General features: G+C 42.7%; 1 protein-coding gene across 1 annotated transcript in view; it reads right to left on the reverse strand.

Annotated features, from left to right (window-relative positions):
• The window catches only part of LOC126411812 (acid sphingomyelinase-like phosphodiesterase 3a), a 1193501-nt gene that overhangs the window by 9068 nt on the left and 1165497 nt on the right, over nucleotides 1-18936 (reverse strand). The window contains exons 8-11 of the mRNA XM_050081397.1: nucleotides 16712-16907; nucleotides 14334-14449; nucleotides 7717-7895; nucleotides 2504-2655 (exon numbers count right to left, since the gene is read on the reverse strand). Of these exons, the coding sequence (XP_049937354.1) occupies nucleotides 2504-2655; nucleotides 7717-7895; nucleotides 14334-14449; nucleotides 16712-16907 (643 nt within the window). The remainder of the gene's footprint in view (nucleotides 1-2503; nucleotides 2656-7716; nucleotides 7896-14333; nucleotides 14450-16711; nucleotides 16908-18936) is intronic.

The raw sequence follows: 18936 nt of genomic DNA on the forward strand, positions 1-18936 counted from the left end.
GCTACTTCGGAGATGCTGTGTTCTATCGCTCGTGCGCTGAATGGGTCACCACGTTCAGGCTCACTTATATCTTGATAACCTACTATCGTAGTAGCAGCTCTAACAACTGCGCCACACTTGTTGTCTTATATAGACGTAACTGGCCGCAGCGCCGTATTTTGCCTGTTTACATAACTCTGTATTGGAATACGCGTGCCTTTACCAGTTCATCAGTGTATGTGCCTATTTTAATCACATTTATGTCTAAAGTATTATGTGACGTTCCAGCTCTTCCTTTACCATTAGATGAAGCAGTCAACCATGCGGCGAGGAACCTGCAGAGGGAAGAAGTCCGACTACTTTACTGTTCAAGGACTGCAGATCGGCAGTTGAGTGTAACTGCTTGTGTGAGTGGGAAAGGCGGTAAGCAGGTGAACGCTCTCCGCATCAGTCAAGTTCGTTTAAACAACAGATCAGAGTTTACAAAGAGACGCGCTAACTTTAAATGTTATGAAATGGTTCAAATGGTTCAAATGGTTCAAATGGTTCAAATGGCTCTGGGTACTATGGGACTTAACTGCTGAGGTCGTCAGTGCCCTATAACTTAGAACTACTTAAACCTAACCAACCTAAGGACATCACATACATTCATACTCGAGGCGACCCTAGCGGTCGCGCGGTTCCAGACTGTAGCGCCTAGAACCGCTCGGCCACACCTGCCAGCTGTTATGAAATAGTCGATTACCTAACGAACAACGTCGCACAGAATTAGACATTTATAAGCATCTTATTACGGCAGACTACATTATAATGAAGGGCAAGACACCAAAGGACAAAGAAGCATCCAACATCGAAACGCAGGAAATGGAAATATTATGGAGTAATGAAATCACAGCAAAAGGATACCATGTCTAATGAAGTCACACAATAAAGACAAATAAAAAGTTTATAATGTCCATACCTCCCACGAAATTCAATGATGAATCATTTCTCGGTCAATTTCGCTTAATACATGTTCGAGATAATCCTTACTGGGAATGTGTTGGAGTAACAGTAGGAGAAATCAGTCACACATGTTTCGAACGTAAACTGTGTACAGACCAACAATTAGTCGGATACAACAATTAATCAGATTTTATCAACTAAGACTGACGAACGCAGCAGCTCCCTTCAACAAAACGATATATTAATTTTAAAGCCATTTTTGTAATTTCTAAATAAATGTAACCTAGTCCCATAAAATCCTAAAAACTTCCTGAAACACTGAGAAACAGCGGTATTGCTTTTAAAGTAAAATTCGATAATTTTAGTCAGTGACACGAAGTGTTTAGCTTCTCTGTATATAGTGCTACTGAAGTAAGTATGATTTCTGATTCTGTTAAACGTGACCAAAGATAGTCTTATTGCTTGAGTTTTGTAATCCCGAAATCGCTCAGGTTTTTGTATGCACATCCTGTCGTCATATATTCGTTCATGTAAGACGTGTTTTTCAAGAGTATATTATCGGACGGAAGAAAGGGTGGTACAGGCAGAAAGGGCTAAAATTTATCATCAAGACACACTTTGTTATTTTAATAAGCAATATATATTTAAAGCAAAATACACAATAGTATCATTGGCCGTAATAATTCTTTACTTAACGAACACTCACAGTCAATAGTGAACATCGCATATAATGATCATACTTCCAATATATCATACTTTTATAGACATCGATTTCAAAGGTCCAACTCCCCATATAAAACTGAGTATTTTACTTGCAAAAATAACACTTCATCATTGTAAATATTAATTATTTAGACACATCTAATACATATTTCTGGAGCGGTATCTATGGAAAATGTTGGGATCATCGAGGACTGACGTATCAGTGGTAACTACTACGCGTTCAGGTAACAATTAATTAACAATTAATATTTTGAAAATTACGGAAAATAAAATATATGTACGTAAACAACATTTTTTAATTAGCTGAATAGCGTTAGCTCCAATGTCAAGGGAAATGACTGCTGTTGTATTACTTCAACGGGACAAAGAAAACACACCTATGAGGAACACATTTACTCCAACTTTTATAAAGAGAATTCGCTTGGCAGTCATTGGATAATGGCTCGCACATCTAAGTAAGTCCTGTTATCACATTTCAATACTTATGCCTCGTGGTATTTCAACTTTTTTCTTCACATTAGTGTTTGCTATATGCGCCAGGTAACAAAAATAAACACAGAACCAGCCGAGCGAGCAGCAACAACGATCATCGCGAGTGGCGCCCCCCAAACTAGGGGGCCGTTTGATCCCGTCTGTGGAATGGTCGCGGCGCACCGGCACCTAGCAGGGTGTACCGAGGTATCCAGGTATCAGGGTACAGGGTACAGGGCACTAGGGCGCCGGACGCCGCCGGCAGGTGTTGGAGCCCGCGGCTACCCCGGCCGTCAGGACGAGGCGGCGGCCGCGTGCAGCAGCAGCAGCGGCAGCAGCGCGGCCACCAGCAGCGGGGACGGCGGCGGCCAGTGGGGGCGGGGCCGCGGCGCCGCCGACGTCAGCGAGCTGGCCGCCGTCTGCACGCAGTCGCGGTACGACGCCGCCTCCAGGCACGTCACGGCGCAGAAGTGGCGGTGCGCGCACGCCGCGTCGCAGCTGCCACCCTCCTGGCGCACCGACACGGCGCGCGAGTACCTGCCCACAGCACAGTACACTCCTGTACAGGTCCTCTGAGGATGGTTCCCGCCAACAGAATCGAAACAGCCCCACATTTAAAGATAAAATCCTTTAGATTTATAAGAAATTATTTCAGGTGTAAGAGACACAGCAATCTCTTTTATTAAAAATTATAATGATCGTGATGCCAGGAGAAAATAAGTACTGCTTGACGATTACCTGTTTCGGCTGTGTAGTAGCCATCTTAAGATGATGCTTACTAAAGAATCGCTACATATCTACAATGTTTGGTGTGTACCCCAAATACACGAACAGTACTCAACGATATGCCGTACTAGTGTCCTATACGCAGTCTCCTTTACAGATGAGCTACATTTCCCTAAAAATCTCAAAATAAATCGAAGTCGACCATTCGTCTTCCCTGCTATAGTCCTCACAAACTCATTGCAGGTCGTATTTGTTTGCAAAGATGCAATCAGCACACTACTGATGCTATAGTCGAATATTATGGGTTCAGCTTTTCTACATTTACAGCTATCTGCCATTCATCACGCCGACTAGAAATTTTGTCGAAGTCATCTTCTAAGACCTTACGGTCACTCAACGATGATACGATCCAGCACACCATAACATCATCAGAAAATAACCGCAGATTGCTACTCACCCTGTTGATCCGGTCGCTAATGTGTATAGAAAATACCTGCGATGCTATTACACTTCGCAGGGACACTTCTGAGTGTACCTTTCCTATTACTTAAGAAGTTCAAATGGCTCTGAGCACTATGGGACTTAACATCTGTGGTCATCAATGCCCTAGAACTTAGAACTACTTAAACCTAACTAACCTAAGGACATCACACACATCCATGCCCAAGGACTTAAGAAGTCTTCAAGCCACTCACATATCTGCTAACCTATTCCGTATATTAGTTAACAAAAAATTGTTCAAATGGCTCTGAGCACTATGGGACTCAACTGCTGTGGTCATCAGTCCCCTAGAACTACTTAAACCTAACTAACCTAAGGACATCACTCACACCTATGCCCGAGGCACGATTCGAACCTGCGACCGTAGCAGCAGCGCGGCTCCGGACTGGAGTGCGTAGAACCGCACGGCCACAACGGCCGGCTATTAGTTAATAGTCGGCAGTGTGGCGCCATGCCAAATGCTTTACGGAAATCCAGGCATATGGATTTCGAATTAGCCTGCCGCCTATCGAGGAAACAGCAACCTGAGTTTCGTACGCCGGCCGGTGTGACCGAGTGGTTCTAGGTGCTACAGTCTGGAACCGCGCGGCCACTCCGGTCGCAGGTTCGAATCCTGCTCGGGCATGGATGTGTGTGATGTCCTTAGGTTAGTTAGGTTTAAGTAGTTCCAAGTTCTAGTGGATTGATGACCTTCAAATGGTTCAAATGGCTCTGAGCACCATGGGACTCAACTGCTGTGGTCATCAGTCCCCTAGAACTTAGAAGTACTTCAACCTAACTAACCTAAGGACATTACTCACATCCATGCCCGAGGCAGGATTCGAACTTTCGACCGTAGCGGTCACGCAGTTCCAGACTGTAGCGCCTAGAACCGCACGGCCACTCCGGCCGGCGACTGATGACCTCAGAAGTTAAGTCCCGCAGTGGTCAGAGCCATTTGAACCTTTTTTTTTTTTTAGTTTCGTAAGAGCGATGATTTCCAAAACCCCACTGTTTTTGGACAGAATATTTTTAATCTGAAGGGAATTTACGATATTCGAACTGAGAATACGTTCAAGGAGTCTGCAGCAATGTGATGTAAAGAGCATTGTTTTAATGTTCAAATGTGTGTGAATTCCTAAGGTCAACGGTACCTAGACTTACACACTAATGAAACTAACTTGTGCTAAGAATAACATTCACACCCATGCTCGAGGAACGACTCGAAACTCTGGCGGGAGGGTCGCGCAATCCGTGACATTACGCCTCTAACCTAGCGGCCACTCCCCGCGGCGTTAAGAGTATTGGTTTGTAATTTGGTGAGTCCGTTTTTTCTTTTATCCATGATATATAATGGAATCACATGTGCTTTTTCCGGTCACTTGGGACGTTGCGCTGGTTTTATACACTAACAGTTATCCTTTGAACAACTTTTGAATACTAACAAGAGGCATTCAGTAACGTTGTCGCTGTGACCAACATTTTACTCAAGCAACGATTCCTTAGTAAGCATGAAGTAAAACCGATAATCATCCAGCTGGGATCAGCACGATTAAAGTATTCAACAAAACATTCTGGGTTGTTAGGCGACGTCATGTTCCACCTCAAATTTCTTCTGCATAACCAACGATTCGACCCCTCTGCTGCTATAATCTGCAGTATCTCTTCGTGTCTCCATTTGGCTAAACCATTCCAGCAGCAGCGTCACGTTCAGTTTTAAAAGAGTTTTCTCATCCTTGTTCTAAACAAATGGCGTAATTGAGTGAAATTCTATCGGTTTCCATTGGTGAACTATCGTACTTCGATAAGCAGCGGTAACAATTATTTATCGAAGAAAAGTCGGAGAGGTGATTGAGATCTATAAGGGGATGACGGCTATAGGCTTCTAGATTCATACATTTCCGCTATCCGGAAAGTAAATACTCAGCCACGATGGACAAGGAGTACAAACAAGTACCAGGCAGTAACAGCACGACAATAATATTTTGCTCCTCGTTTCCCCTGTGTGTCTCTGAATATTAGTACCGCCTACGTAATAACGCTGGCCCACCACTAATAGCTGCATAAATTTCATTCCCAGCAGAGGGATCGAAATTTCTGTAGTGAAGCAGAAATTCGAAGAGGAATATAACGTGGCCTAACTACCTAGAAGATTTTGCCGTCATTGGCAACGACCACTTTAGGTTACAGATATGTATATACAAATTCATCGACGTATGTTCCTTTGATCGATCTAACTTGGGTTGTGGAGAGAGCACTATGTCGCAGTTATAGATCTGCTATAGTCAACTAATGTCTGATTTAGATTAATTGACATATAACGTACAAGATCCAACGCTACGCCGTCGCCGCCACACTTGCTGTCTGCGATTAGCTACCTCAGCGCTTCGCTATCAGCAGCGATATAAAATCTCTGTCCATCACAATAATGATTTTAAAAAATGTGGCATCCAATTCTGTATGCATTTCTTCTGTAACCGTACGAAAAATTTGCCTTTGAAAGTTTCTCAGCGAACTCACTTACGGAATCATCACTCTTCTGAAGATAATTGCGGAAATCATAGTAATATCAATTTCACTGCAAAGTGTCATTTGGTGCTCATCAGTTACGATCTAATTGACGCCTTTTATTTTCAGAGTGAATCTTACATTTTGAAGCGGAGTATCCGCTGTTATGAAACATCCTGACATTTGCACACGCGATATCGAGGTACGGTTGTCAAAAAAACGAAATCTACAGGTCGTTGGGCAAAGATACCACCCCTATGCAGCCCTATAATATGTGACTGCAATTACACCCACTCATGGCGTGGGTCACTTCTTGCCTGTTAGACAGTGTAATAGTCTCCTGCTGGTGCGACTGACCGTGGTCGACCACCTCATCTCCTCCGGGCAAAAGTGCTCCACAGTGCATGCTCATGCTCCATATGCACGTGGAACAATGCTGTGAGCATACCAAACCGCTGCGCAACAACAGTCAGACTTAGTCTTTCTACCAGGTGCCCTGCGATTCTTCCCAGATGTTATCTCCGGGCCACGTTGTAATGAAGAACACCACCACAGTGCACAGCAGGTTTTCGATGACCAGCACAGTCTTTCGCAATCTGTGACAATTTCTCGAAGAAAACAGTGACCCGAATATAGAATAAATTTACTTTACTTTACGTCCATGGTTACAAACTTTTTGTCAACAGATTACCGATTTCGGTCTGTAACGACTACCTTCAGATCTGTTTTACCAAAACAATGTCCTACTGTACTGCAGCCGTAGTGGCATCGTCAAATGTTAAATGCAACATCTGCACCAGCATCGTCGTATATATATGAATAATAGCATATGCAAGACTCATCTTGTTAGCAGCACTACTGTCCAAAACAAACTACCTTTGTAACAAATCTGAAGATGGTCATTATAGACGGAAACCGCAATCTGCTGACAAAAGGTTTGTGAACATAGACGGAAAGCAAAAAAAATTTATTATATTACATACTGTCTTTTCCCGATTCTTTAACTGTCTCGTGTTGCCGGGCCAGCTGTGTCGTGTTGCCGGGCCAGCAGGGTGTAGCGTTATAATCACGCTGGCCTCACGCCATGTGACGAGCAACTTTCTGCACGTGACTGGGAGACCTCTGGCAATAATCTCCTAGACTTCCATCCATTTCCACTAAGTTGTTAAAATGTTATGTTACTTTATCTATCTCCTCCTTAAGTTTTGTAGAGTAGTGTAGTAAAGCATGTTCGAGAAATTATAGAGGAGAGAGACTTGAGGAATATCCTAAGCCCGATGAAGGAAAATCTAAAATTCGTGAGGCGACACAACAGTAATCTCTATACACGAATGAAAAGATCACAGACGTAAGAGGATGTCTGCTTTCAATGGGGCGTCCCCGACAACAGTCCTTCAAGGTTAGACAGTTGGATCTTGCGTTAGTTTCTGAACAAGAAAACTAAGAAGAAGTTTGTCACTGAGGAGGAAAAGGACTTGCAGCAATTAGAGGTAGCATTGCAGGTTATTCTTAAACGTATTTCGCCCAAAAGAAACTCCAAGACCATCTTGGTTTCCAAGGAAATCCAAGTTTAATAGCTGGCATGACGTGGACAAACGACGAAGGAAAATCGCAGTAAACGAATAAGGGAATACTGGGCTCTATTTCGTAAGAATAGGAGAACTTCGTTCGAAATGGTGTGTTCTAGAGGCAAATAATACAAAAAGATGAAGTGGGGCGCTTATTTCCAAAAGAAATACTTGACAGGCCACCTATCAACCAACGATTTCGCCTTCGAAAGTAGTGGAGAAGGTCATAATGACAGTGTAGGAACTGACCATTACTACAACTGCGACGAGCCTGCATTGGTGAGAGGACGAGGTGGAGGTGGTGGCGGGTACTCACTTCTGGACGAGCTCCTGGCGCGCGGGGTCCTTGAAGGAGACAGCGAGCGCGGCGAGCGCCTCGGCCGACACGTTGGGCAGCCCGTAGTAGGAGCGCAGCGAGTACTCCGACTGCCACTCGGGCGCCTCCTGCGTGTTGGCCGCCGCCAGGTCCAGGTAGAACTGCTCGTAGTCCTGGATCTGCGGGCACCGACAAAGTGTCAGCATGAAAAATTAAAAAAAAGGCGTGTAATGTATAGCATTAATGAGCAAAGTTCAACAGTATTGTACAATACACCTTAGAAAATTTACCTAGAGTAGGCATTGTCTTAAGCAGAAGCGACTCTTAAAACTAAGTTTTTACTGTATATTCTGATCATGCTGTTGCTCATTTGAAGAGCAAAACCGGTCATAATGGAAAGTGCGACTTGTGGCTGTATTCTAAAACTTATCTTAGAATGTTACAATATCTGATCAGAAGAAGCAGGAAAACCTTATGCAATGCGGAATTGATCAGTGGATGTCATGATAGGTGGACTCGCCAGTATAAAACGAGACGATAAATGCTGAATTGTCAGCAGAGAACCAATAATATTATCTTGGAACCCTTCCATCTGGTCCATGTTTGAATGGGTTAACAGTAATATCAGAAATCGTGTCCGCTTTGATGCAAAACACCTTGTTATTCGTTTATTTCTTTGTGTATAAATGTATGTATAAACGAAAACACAACATTCTGCAACTACACACTCTTTACCGCTCTGAGAGGACTGACCAAGGACGCAGAACATAAAGCACACACTCGCAAAAGAACCACTTCCCCATCACACACAGAGACATAAATAATGAACAGAAGTCGTCGTAATTCGCGCTACAGTTTTTCATAGCCTTTCTCGCCACATGCGATACGCCTCTCGCCACACACGCGAACAGCAAGATGGCGTAATATTCTGGATCAGAAACATAGTGCAAACGTTTTGTTATTCTGTGTATAAAGGCGGCCACATACCAGCCAATGAACGTGAGTACACGAACAGCTAAGCAACACCTCAGTACACACCAAATAACTATTTTCCACAACACTACCACAACCGCAAGTATATACTGCTGACATATGAAGGTCACATTTTAGTATTTGTTTACTAACAGACGCTCACATGGTTGCAGATGACACGATGTTCGCTAAGTAAAAGGACGGCAACAGAAAAAAAGAAGAGCACAGAAAATATGTCGCAAACAGCACCAATAATTCCTTAAAACATGCTCTAACATACAATAAATAAGGTAGTATGAAAGTATCAGTAGAAGACTATATTTGAAAACACGAATTGTAAAAATGTAATAATATTTTACTGTGTTTGTACAACCATGCCATTTTCTGCATGTTTTAGATTAAAAAACCCCACTGATGATGGTGATATTTGCCGCCGAAACTAGTTTGGAATTATAAAGAAATAAACGAATAACAAGGTGTTTTGCATCAAGGCGGACTCGATTTCTGATATTACTGTCAGCAGAGAAGTAGTCACAGCAGACTGAGTCATTCAGGAGAGCTCATTCACCTCGAACGTCATTGGATGTCACCTAACAAATGCATCAGTGACATTTCAACACTTCCAAAGCTAGACAGTTCTACGGTTTGTGATGTGACTGTAAACGCGAAGAAACAACAACAGGTAAACCAAGGCCAACCAGATCTCATGTACTGATGGACCTGGCTCGTCGAACATTGCGGACAGTGTTTGTGAAAAATCTCGTGAAATCAACGGATCTTGTTTGTCTGCGCTGTAACTGCGTTATTGTGCCTGCGTGCCTCTGCTGCTTGTTGGCTTGTGCGGTGCTCATTCACTAGTATGGCACTGTATTTTCGTCTATTTCTCTACTCTTATGGATGCTGTGGTTGAGCGAGCTTGAGAATTCCATTATGTGATTGCTAAGAGCGACCCTGATTTTTAATTATTGGCAAAACATCAGTGTATGCACTGGATAACTCGACCAACACACACACACACACACACACACATAAGTGCCTTACCCAGAAATGGGACGGGGCTGTAACTGCTACTATTATTCAAGCCTATTCTTATACTCCTACTTGTTTATCACGAGAGTGATTAGCTAGTTGATTTGGTATTACTTAATAAAGTAATAAGAGACTTTGTACTTCTTTATAATTATGAATTTCAGCTGAATAATAATCAATAGAATAGGAGAGTAATTGAAATTCCAGCTGATTTCACGTGATAGAATGTTATTACAAAATTAGATGGCATAATTGGACATACTCTTTAATAATTCATCTACACTATTAGCGCCGGCCGATGTGACCGAGAGGTTCCAGGTGCTTCAGTCCGGAACCGCGCATCTGCTACGGTTTCAGGTTCGAATCCTGCCTCGGGTGTGGGTGTGTGTGATGTCCTTTGGTTAGTTAGGTTTAAGTAGTTCTAAGTCTAGTGGACTGATGACCTCAGCTGTTGAGTCCCATAATGCTTGGGGCCATTTTATTTACACTATTAGCGGTGCTGCAATGTACTGAAATTTCTAACTGGTCTCGTACTATTAACCTATTGTCACTCTATAAGGAGGGGAAGGGAATTTATTACCACACACTAGAGCACAATCTTTCCTTGCGTATACTCGCTGAAGTACACAGTGAAGCACTATGCAGAATGCCGCTACTATATAAATTGAAGCAGAAGTGCGATAGTACAGAGCTGGAAGGCTACCCACGGAGATGCCTGAGCACGCAACATTGAATTGCGCTCCTGAGACGAACCAAAGAGGAGGATTGTTCGTGATCACTCTCTGTGATGATAAACTGCATTTTACTACATCTTACGATCTTCCAGGAGCGCCTCCCTGGCTATGAATCCAAAAGCCACGCTATCGTCCAGCCATCACTACCGTTGTTCGAAATGTCAAGTTCCTATTGGCTGAAGGCCAACCATTGCCCTCTACTCTCCTCAGAGGTGATGTCTCTGAGGACTCCTGTTCGGGGTAGCCGCGCAGTCAGGGGCGCCTTGGCACGGACCTCGCGGCTCCCCCCGGCCGAGGTTCGCGTCCTCCCTCAGGAATGGGTGTGTGTGTTGTCCTTAGCGTAAGTTAGTTTAAGTTACATTAAGTAGTGCGTAAGCTTAGACCGATGACCTCAGCAGTTTGGCCCCATAATACCTTAACACAAATTTCCAAATTTTGTCTAAGGTCTCTCAAGCAATGCCTGGGTTTAGTTTCTCTAGTTAGTGTTTTGAGAAGGCTACTGTATCTACTGACAATCCATGAAACAGACCTTCACTTTCCTAAGGCCATGACATTCACATAACATGCCCTATTACTCACTTACACATTGCCAAAGTTATATAAATAAAACACTTAGTTGCCTTTCGCCATATTCATCAGTTAGGTTCTTGACATAACAAGTGAGGAAAGACTCTTGTTGCATCATACTGTAATGCTGCAATCAGCTGACTGATATCCATCAACTGGGATTTATTCAACTGAGGCATGATTTGTGTTCTGCCACAGGGCAGAGTATTGACTTGGCGTTTTAACGTGTAGTCAAATGGTATAGAGCGTGCAGTAACCACTGTGATTTCTGACGTGTTCGACGTGGGATATTATGACCAATCCCGAAGTGCATCATTTGCACGTCCCAAGAGAGATTAGTGCTTCGAGAAGGTACTCCGCACTGATGTTTTGTTAACTCTGTCGGATTTACCCACAGTTTACGTTTTTTGCAAACTATTGTAACTGGCTTGTTAAGTGAAACTATCCGTACTGGAAGGTTGTTCACATTCACGTAAATTGATATTGATAACGCGTCGATAACACGTTGCGTTGATGAAATGTTGTTGTCTTGTGTTTAATGCTCAAGTATTTGAGGTAAACCTTTGAGCAGTGTTTAAATTTTATTTATGCCATATGTGCGGATGATGATAATTTTGTAACCTGTCCGCATGGTGCAGTGGAACCAGCTGGATGTGCAGCAGCAGCCAATCCTCGAGAAAGACTGTCTGGGATCCAAACCCAGGCCGACTGATGTTCTTTTTAAGAGAAAAGACTCTGTTCGTAATTTCTAAAATTTTTATACAATTGACAGTTTTTGTAATTAATTGTAATGTCGGTTTTAAATATTTCTTATTACAAAATTTCTTTGGGAGATCTGTTTTGCAGTTGTTGATGGCTTCCTCTTGTTTCTGCAACAAGTTTATTTTTGGTGATACTGTATTTTAATATATTTGTTTCCTTTAGCTCAAGACTCGAAGTTTTTTAAGGGAAGCCCTAAGGAGCTATTATCTGAAGTTTACTATTGCCTTACTGGAATAAGTTACAGAATTTTATTATTGGTTACTGCATCAATCAATCCAATCCTTCCTCCCTAATGGTAGTACCACCACAATACGTACAGAGAACAATATGAGATTCGAAACTTCCTGGCAGATTAAAGCTGTGTGCCGGACCGAGACTCGAACTCGGGGCCTTTGCCTTTCGCGGGCAAGTGCTCTACCAACTGAGCTACCCAAGCACGACTCACGCCCCGTCCTAACAGCTTTACTTCTGCCAGTACCTCGTCTCCTACTTTCTAAACTTTGCAGAAGCTCTCCTGCGATCCCTGCAGATCTAGCACTCCTGAAAGAAAGGAGACGAGCACTTGCCCGCGAAGGCAAAGGTCCCGAGTTCGAGTCTCGGTCCGGCACACAGTTTTAATCTGCCAGAAAGTTTCATATCAGCGCACACTCTGCTGCAGAGTGAATATCTCATTCTGGAATATGAGTTTCATTTACAACAGTGTTTGGTCCTTGACACTTCCTAGCAGATTACTGCTGTGTATCGGTTCGGAAGTGCTAGTCCCACAAGGTATGCGGGAGAATTTCTGTGATGTTTGGCAAGTAAGAGAGAGGTAGTGGCGGAAATGAAGCTGTGAGGTCGCGTCATGTGTCGTCTTTAGACAGGGCACCCAACAGATCACCGGTTCGTACAATGCAAAGATTCTAGGTTCGAGACTTGGTCTGGCACACAGTTTTAATCTGCAAGGACGTTTCAAATCAGCGAACTTACGGAAGCAGAGAGAAACGCCATTCTTCAACATGTTCGGAAGGTTGCTGTACAGTTACAAGATGTGTCGCAAATTACTTCCACCATGAGCTATACAAGTCTACTGGAGAACACTTGTAGCGCATCTGCCTGCGATATGTTTTTTGACGTAAGCAATTATTTCAGCTTTTTGGTAACAAAGCGTATATGGACCATGGCGATTTCCTATTCTCCAGAGAAAAAAGTCTGTGGGAATGAGGTCCCGTGGACGAGGGTGTATAGGTTTTTTGAAAAGACACGTTCCCCAAAAGACCGTTCCAGGCGACGCATAGTGTTGCGGTGCGCGCACTAACGCAATGTCGTTGAAACCACGACTAGTTTATTTCGTCGCCCTGTATCTGGCCTATGAATTGGTATATCATTAAACAGTAACGTTCTTTGAAACTTCCTGGCAGATTAAAACTGCGTGCCGGACCGAGACTCGACCTCGGGACCTTTGCCTTTCGCCGGCAAGTGCTCTATCATCTGAACTACCCAAGCACAACTCACGCCCCGTCCTCACAGCTTTACTTCTGCCAGTATCTCGTCTCCTACCCTCGAAACTTTACAGAAACTCTCCTTCGTATCAGCGCACACTCCAGTGCAGAGTGATAATCTCATTCTAGTAACGTTCATTGTCCACAGTTTCTTCAAAAAATAAATGGAGCAGTAGTGCATCGTCTGGGTACTCCTACCCCCACTCCGATTCTATGATCATGCAATGGCGTTTCAAGCACAGCACAGGGATTCTGCGCTTTGTTTGTTATCGCGAACGGAGAGATGGCACCAGGCCTCGTCTGCATATTAAGTGACATCAAGAATTTCGTTGGTATTCATGTCAATAAAATATATAGTTCAATTATAGTAAAGGATTGGCTTTCCAAGATGGGGCATCCTTCAATAACTGCACTGCTGACTAAGGAACAGCAACCACTATATACGCTGTTGCAAGTCCAATATCTTTTTGACAACTTGTGCAATGATTTTCCTGGACTCCGCTGAATAGTTTCAGAAACACTCAACAGCTTCTGTTCGTTTAGTTTATGTAATCTTCAAGTTCTTTTGGCATCCAGCACTAAGCCTGTCTCTCGAAATTTCTCAACGAATCGACGAACCACAATGCGATGGGGTACAACTGTTTCTGGGAATTTTTCAGCAGATGCCTCCTGAGCTAAATCTGCGTACTAGATTTTATTGCATTGCCAAAACACATATTCAGTTGCAATAATGCGTTCCTCAGTTAGAGGCAGCATAATTTAAAACGAAAGAAAACGTCAAAAACTACATTTCGAATTCAATAGCTTTCATCAGCTGAGCGAGAACGTCAAATTTTAAGCAACAGTATAACGAATTAAAAGAGAATCGCTTATCTGGGAAAATCAGTTCTGCCGACTTTTGTTCTGCGAGCTTTATTTCAAACTTCCAACAGAATCTACATCCGTGTATTCTAAGGCTTATCTTTGCTTGGAGATAGAGAGTAAGTAGAGACAGAGAGACAGAGACAGACAGACAGACAGATGATGTAACTGAGCACGCCCTGTCAACGTGCCAGAGACCGACGCAACGTACCTGGCCGTTGTCTGTGTTGAAGGTGTAGAGCCGGAGTCCCGGGTTGATGGCGGCGCCGTGCTGCCTCCGCGGGGTCACTGCGGGAGCCACCATCAACCACGACACGGGACGACGGCCTGAGGAATGCGCAAAAAAATGTTTCGAGACGACAATTTCTCATTATCTCATGACAAACAAAATGGTATCAAATTGCCAAAATAACATAAGCCAAAATTCACTGGAAAGACAGTACGAAGAAAAATCGGTAACGGTCTTAAGTCTTTATTTAGGAACCATAAGATACAGTTAAAACACGGAAAACGAAAAACTCATTGTCTGCCGAGTACACTGAGAGTGTTTCGCGGAAACCATTGGCACTTCAATTTTATATTTGCGCCCCCCCCCCCCCCCCCCCCAAGCATACACACAGACTTCCTCTGCTTCACTCCATACTTTGTAAACTTTGGCCGTAATGACGCCTGCAGTGTGACGTTATATCAAAGATGAAAGGAAAATTTTTAAAAAAAGGTGTTAAATATTGACTTTTAGTATTCTATTGTACTTGTACTTGTCTCACCATTACAGTCTGCAGCATTCATGCAGCTCCTGCCTTAACAAGTTACTATTGATAATCTTTCAATGTGGTTAGTGTGAACGCCAATAGGGTTTCAAGAGCGTGAGGAATAGCTAGCTGTCCAACCATTCTGCTACTTTCCGATATTTTAATACTCAGCAAGCAAGCGATGGTACCACACTTCCTTCCACAGTAAGACTTCTGTGGTTTCTGGTTGACGGGTACCAACATGTCTCTGCGTTCTAATCACTTCTATCCACTGTGTGCACATACGTGCATTACCTCTGCGTTCCCCTTTCGGGCCAAATGTGTGGGTTAGAAGAAAAAGCGACAGTTCTGCCCCAAACGGATTTCAGTGTTCATATTGTACCATTTGACTAGCAGCGATTGTTGACAAATGTTCCGATTTTTAAGATCGTTTCGATAAATGACGTTACCGTTACACAGGAGAGACATTTCACGAGTTTTAACATATTGACCGAATATTTCGAACAGCGTCCCCAATTCTCTATAATACAGTACGATTTCAGAAGCCGCTGAAGTACAGAAATACATCTGTTTTGTTCTTATTTGGCTGCACTAGGCTTTCCGTTTCAAGTATAGTATTTTCTTCAATATTCAGTAAACATAGTTATTTCCTTCATGTATAGCCACTGCCTCAAAGGAAAACATAAAAAGGGCAGTGAACTAATAATTAATGTTGTTATTTTTTATTAATAAAGAGGTTTTAAGAATTTCCTTGGTATGTTACACTAAACCCTATTATCAAAATTAGTTTATGCAAGAAATTATCCATAGCAAAATATATTGTCATTTTTCATTGAGCAACTTTCAATATTTTACCATCTATATTCATATTACATTTCATCCGTTCAGTTTTATTTGATTCCCCAACTTGGCCTGCATTTTTCCTAATTTCGTACGAGTAAGTCAATTGACTACTTTCTGTCATCCTTCTATCTGTCGTCCTGAGCCACGGAACTCGCTTTCTACTTCGACACCCAGTTGTAAGCATTTACCTACACAATAATACTTTGAACGCACTTTTAAAGCACGTTTGAGTGATTTGCCTGTCAGTACTTTTAAACTTCTGCATCTGTATACGAAAGGAAGAGTTTACATCGCCATTTGCCTAACCCAATTATTAAATTCTCGTGGTTTGCCAAAATCATGATCATGATCACAACGAATATCATTCTTGTTAAAGCACCACCTCACTCAATTTTTGCGTACTCTACAATAAATTATCTTGTTTTATCGTCATAATTTTCTCCAAGAAACAGAAAAAAAAGATGCAGTTATAGTTTATCTCCAGTGAGTTTTGGCGTGTCCATCCTTGTCAAGAAATTATCAACTGAGCTCGGCACCTGAAAACAGATAGTCTGGCGTATCTTTGAATGCGTGAGTGTGGGAGACACCAAGTAATTTCCGTACTTAAGGTTTGTTAATAAATTTCAATTATTTTTAAAATAATTTCAAAAAGAGTGGGTGAAGTACCAGGGGCTTACAGTAAGCTTGAGAAGCGTAGTGAGATGGCAATGTCAAATTTTAACACAGCAAAACATTGGTGTAATGATCATCACAGGAGTCTTTCTGTTATCCACACATGTCTGATTGGCTGTTGCTTACGTGATAAGACAAGTCATATGTTGAGAAAGCTTTGCAACAGGCTTTTGCTTACGTGTTCAGAGAAAGCTTTGCAGAGATATAGGCAGTGAAACACACAGTAAGGTTTCATTAGAGGCTATACCAGTAACTTCATATTTTGGTACACCAGTGTGACAAGCCTTATTAATTAGAAAGCGAATGGTCTCGTGGTACTGACCTTCTGCGTCGAACATGATGCGGAAAGAGTCGGCATGCAAGTGGCCGAAGAACTGCCCCGTGATGACGTCGTGGTACTGCCGCACCAGGCGCAGGTACTTGCGCGTGAACCGGGAGTCGAAGGAGGAACCTGGATGTGCGGATCCGTGTGGCATGCGGTCGTCCACCCCCGGCGGCACATGGCCTACCAGAAACACCTGAGGACAACACGAGGGCGGCGCTTGCAGTCCGAAAAGTTTCAGCACTTTGACCGTTTCCGGTCAAATGCAGTTGTACGTTGATACGTAACTGTACTCTGTTCTGGACACCGCTGTAAAGAATGCGCGCAACGACAATTGTGTCGTGTGCTGAACAGAGTAGCACCGCTCAATATTCATTTTCATGGGAGTAACAGCTTCATCATTTTAACTGTGTTTAATGTTAATGAGTTCAATTGCCGTAAATATATTAAATCTTCTACTCCCCTCAATTCACTCATACCGTCGATTTCCTTCAATTAGTATCAGTAGCTGCTCTAATGATAATCCACTAAATCTGTTATTGTGTATGAAAATACTGAAATGCATGTTTCTTCATGATACATTGACCCGTGGGCTGTTACGATATGCAATTGACCCTCTTTGTCTGTAGCTAAGCAACGTCCCACTTCGCGTCTCGCCAGAGGCATGCGGTCGCTTTGCTTTGCCGACTTCGTGGCGATCACCACCCGCTGGCTTTGTGCGGTTGACCACCGATAAGTGAGGACGTCCCTACAAGGGCGAGTGCTCGTCCTTATTTGGGACCTAGAGGCCAAAATTAAGTATCATTTTGAGCAAAAGAGTGTGTTGCTAATCTGTGTATTTACGTGCCTGAAAGAGACATCGCTCGTATTTGGAGGAAGACGGCCATGTTATTTCGTCTGCTGTTTTGTGCCTACAGAAATCACGGCAAAGTTGAATGGCTCAGCCGTATGGTGAGCATCTAAATATGTAGACTGTAAGAGTTGCTATTCGGATTTCTCCCTTGTTCTAGATGGTTCATTATAAGGTGTGTTTTACGTGTGAGTTAATTCCAATGTTATTTAAAGGACTTAAGTGTTTGTAATAACTTACATTGTTAAAATTCTTTATGTCACTGTTTTAGCTATCTTTTGAATTTGAGCCCATTTATGAATTATAAAATTTATTGGTCCTAGCTTTTTACTCGGCATTAATTTTGCATTTCATTTTCTTAAGAGACGTTTATACAGCGTTAGTAGTTAAATTTTATGTATAGATTCTTTTATGAAAGGAAGGAATAGGAAATTTCTCCGCAGAAAGTCGGCCGCTGTGGCTGAGCGGTTCTAGGCGCTTCAGTTCAGAACCGCGCTGCTGCTACGGTCGCAGGTTCGAATCCCGCCTCGAGCATGGATGTGTGTGATGTCCTTAGGTTAGTTAGGTTTAAGTAGTTCTAAGTCTAGGGGAATGTTGACCTCAGATGTTAAGTGCCATAGCGTTTACAGTCATTCCATTCTCCGCAGAATCTGCGAAGAAAGTAATATACGGGGAACACTGACAAGAAGAAGAGACAGGTCGATAGGACATTTCTTAAGACATCAGGAAATAACTGTCAATGGCAAAAATCCGCTATCTGTAAAAATTATTTATTTCTAAAAAGGAAAACACTACCCGGTTTCAGAACTTACGTCCATCTTCAGGCGCATAATAAAATGTGAGTCCACGATGGATGCATAACTGATATTAAAATAGGATAAAACATATATGATTTTAACATTTTTATCCTTAGTTTTGCACACTGTTCGGAGTCACATTTTATTATGCGCCTGAAGATGGGCGTACGTTCTGAAACCGGATAGTGCTTTTCTTTTTAGAGATATCCGCTATAGCGGATTTTATCATTGACTATGAATAATAGTTGTGGATGTCCTGTGAAGAGAAATGTATATCAGGGAATAACTTTCGTGGTACTGGAGGGTGCTGAGAGAGCAAAAGCTATTGAGCAAGACATAGTTAGATACATCTAGAAAATAATTGAGGACGTATGTTGCCAGTGCTTATCTGAGATAAAAATGTTGGCACAGGAAAGGAATTCATGGCGGGCAGTATACAACCAGTCAAAAGTCTGATGACTCAGAAAAGTCGATCATCCAGTCAAACTATCGAAGGTGCAGGCGCTCATCTGAAGTAGGTTATTCCTATACATGAAGTTATATACCTGATTTAGATAAAGAATGGCGTTTATTGTTCA

This window comes from Schistocerca serialis, chromosome 1, assembly GCF_023864345.2.
Source record: "Schistocerca serialis cubense isolate TAMUIC-IGC-003099 chromosome 1, iqSchSeri2.2, whole genome shotgun sequence".
NCBI classification, from domain to species: Eukaryota; Metazoa; Arthropoda; class Insecta; order Orthoptera; family Acrididae; genus Schistocerca; species Schistocerca serialis.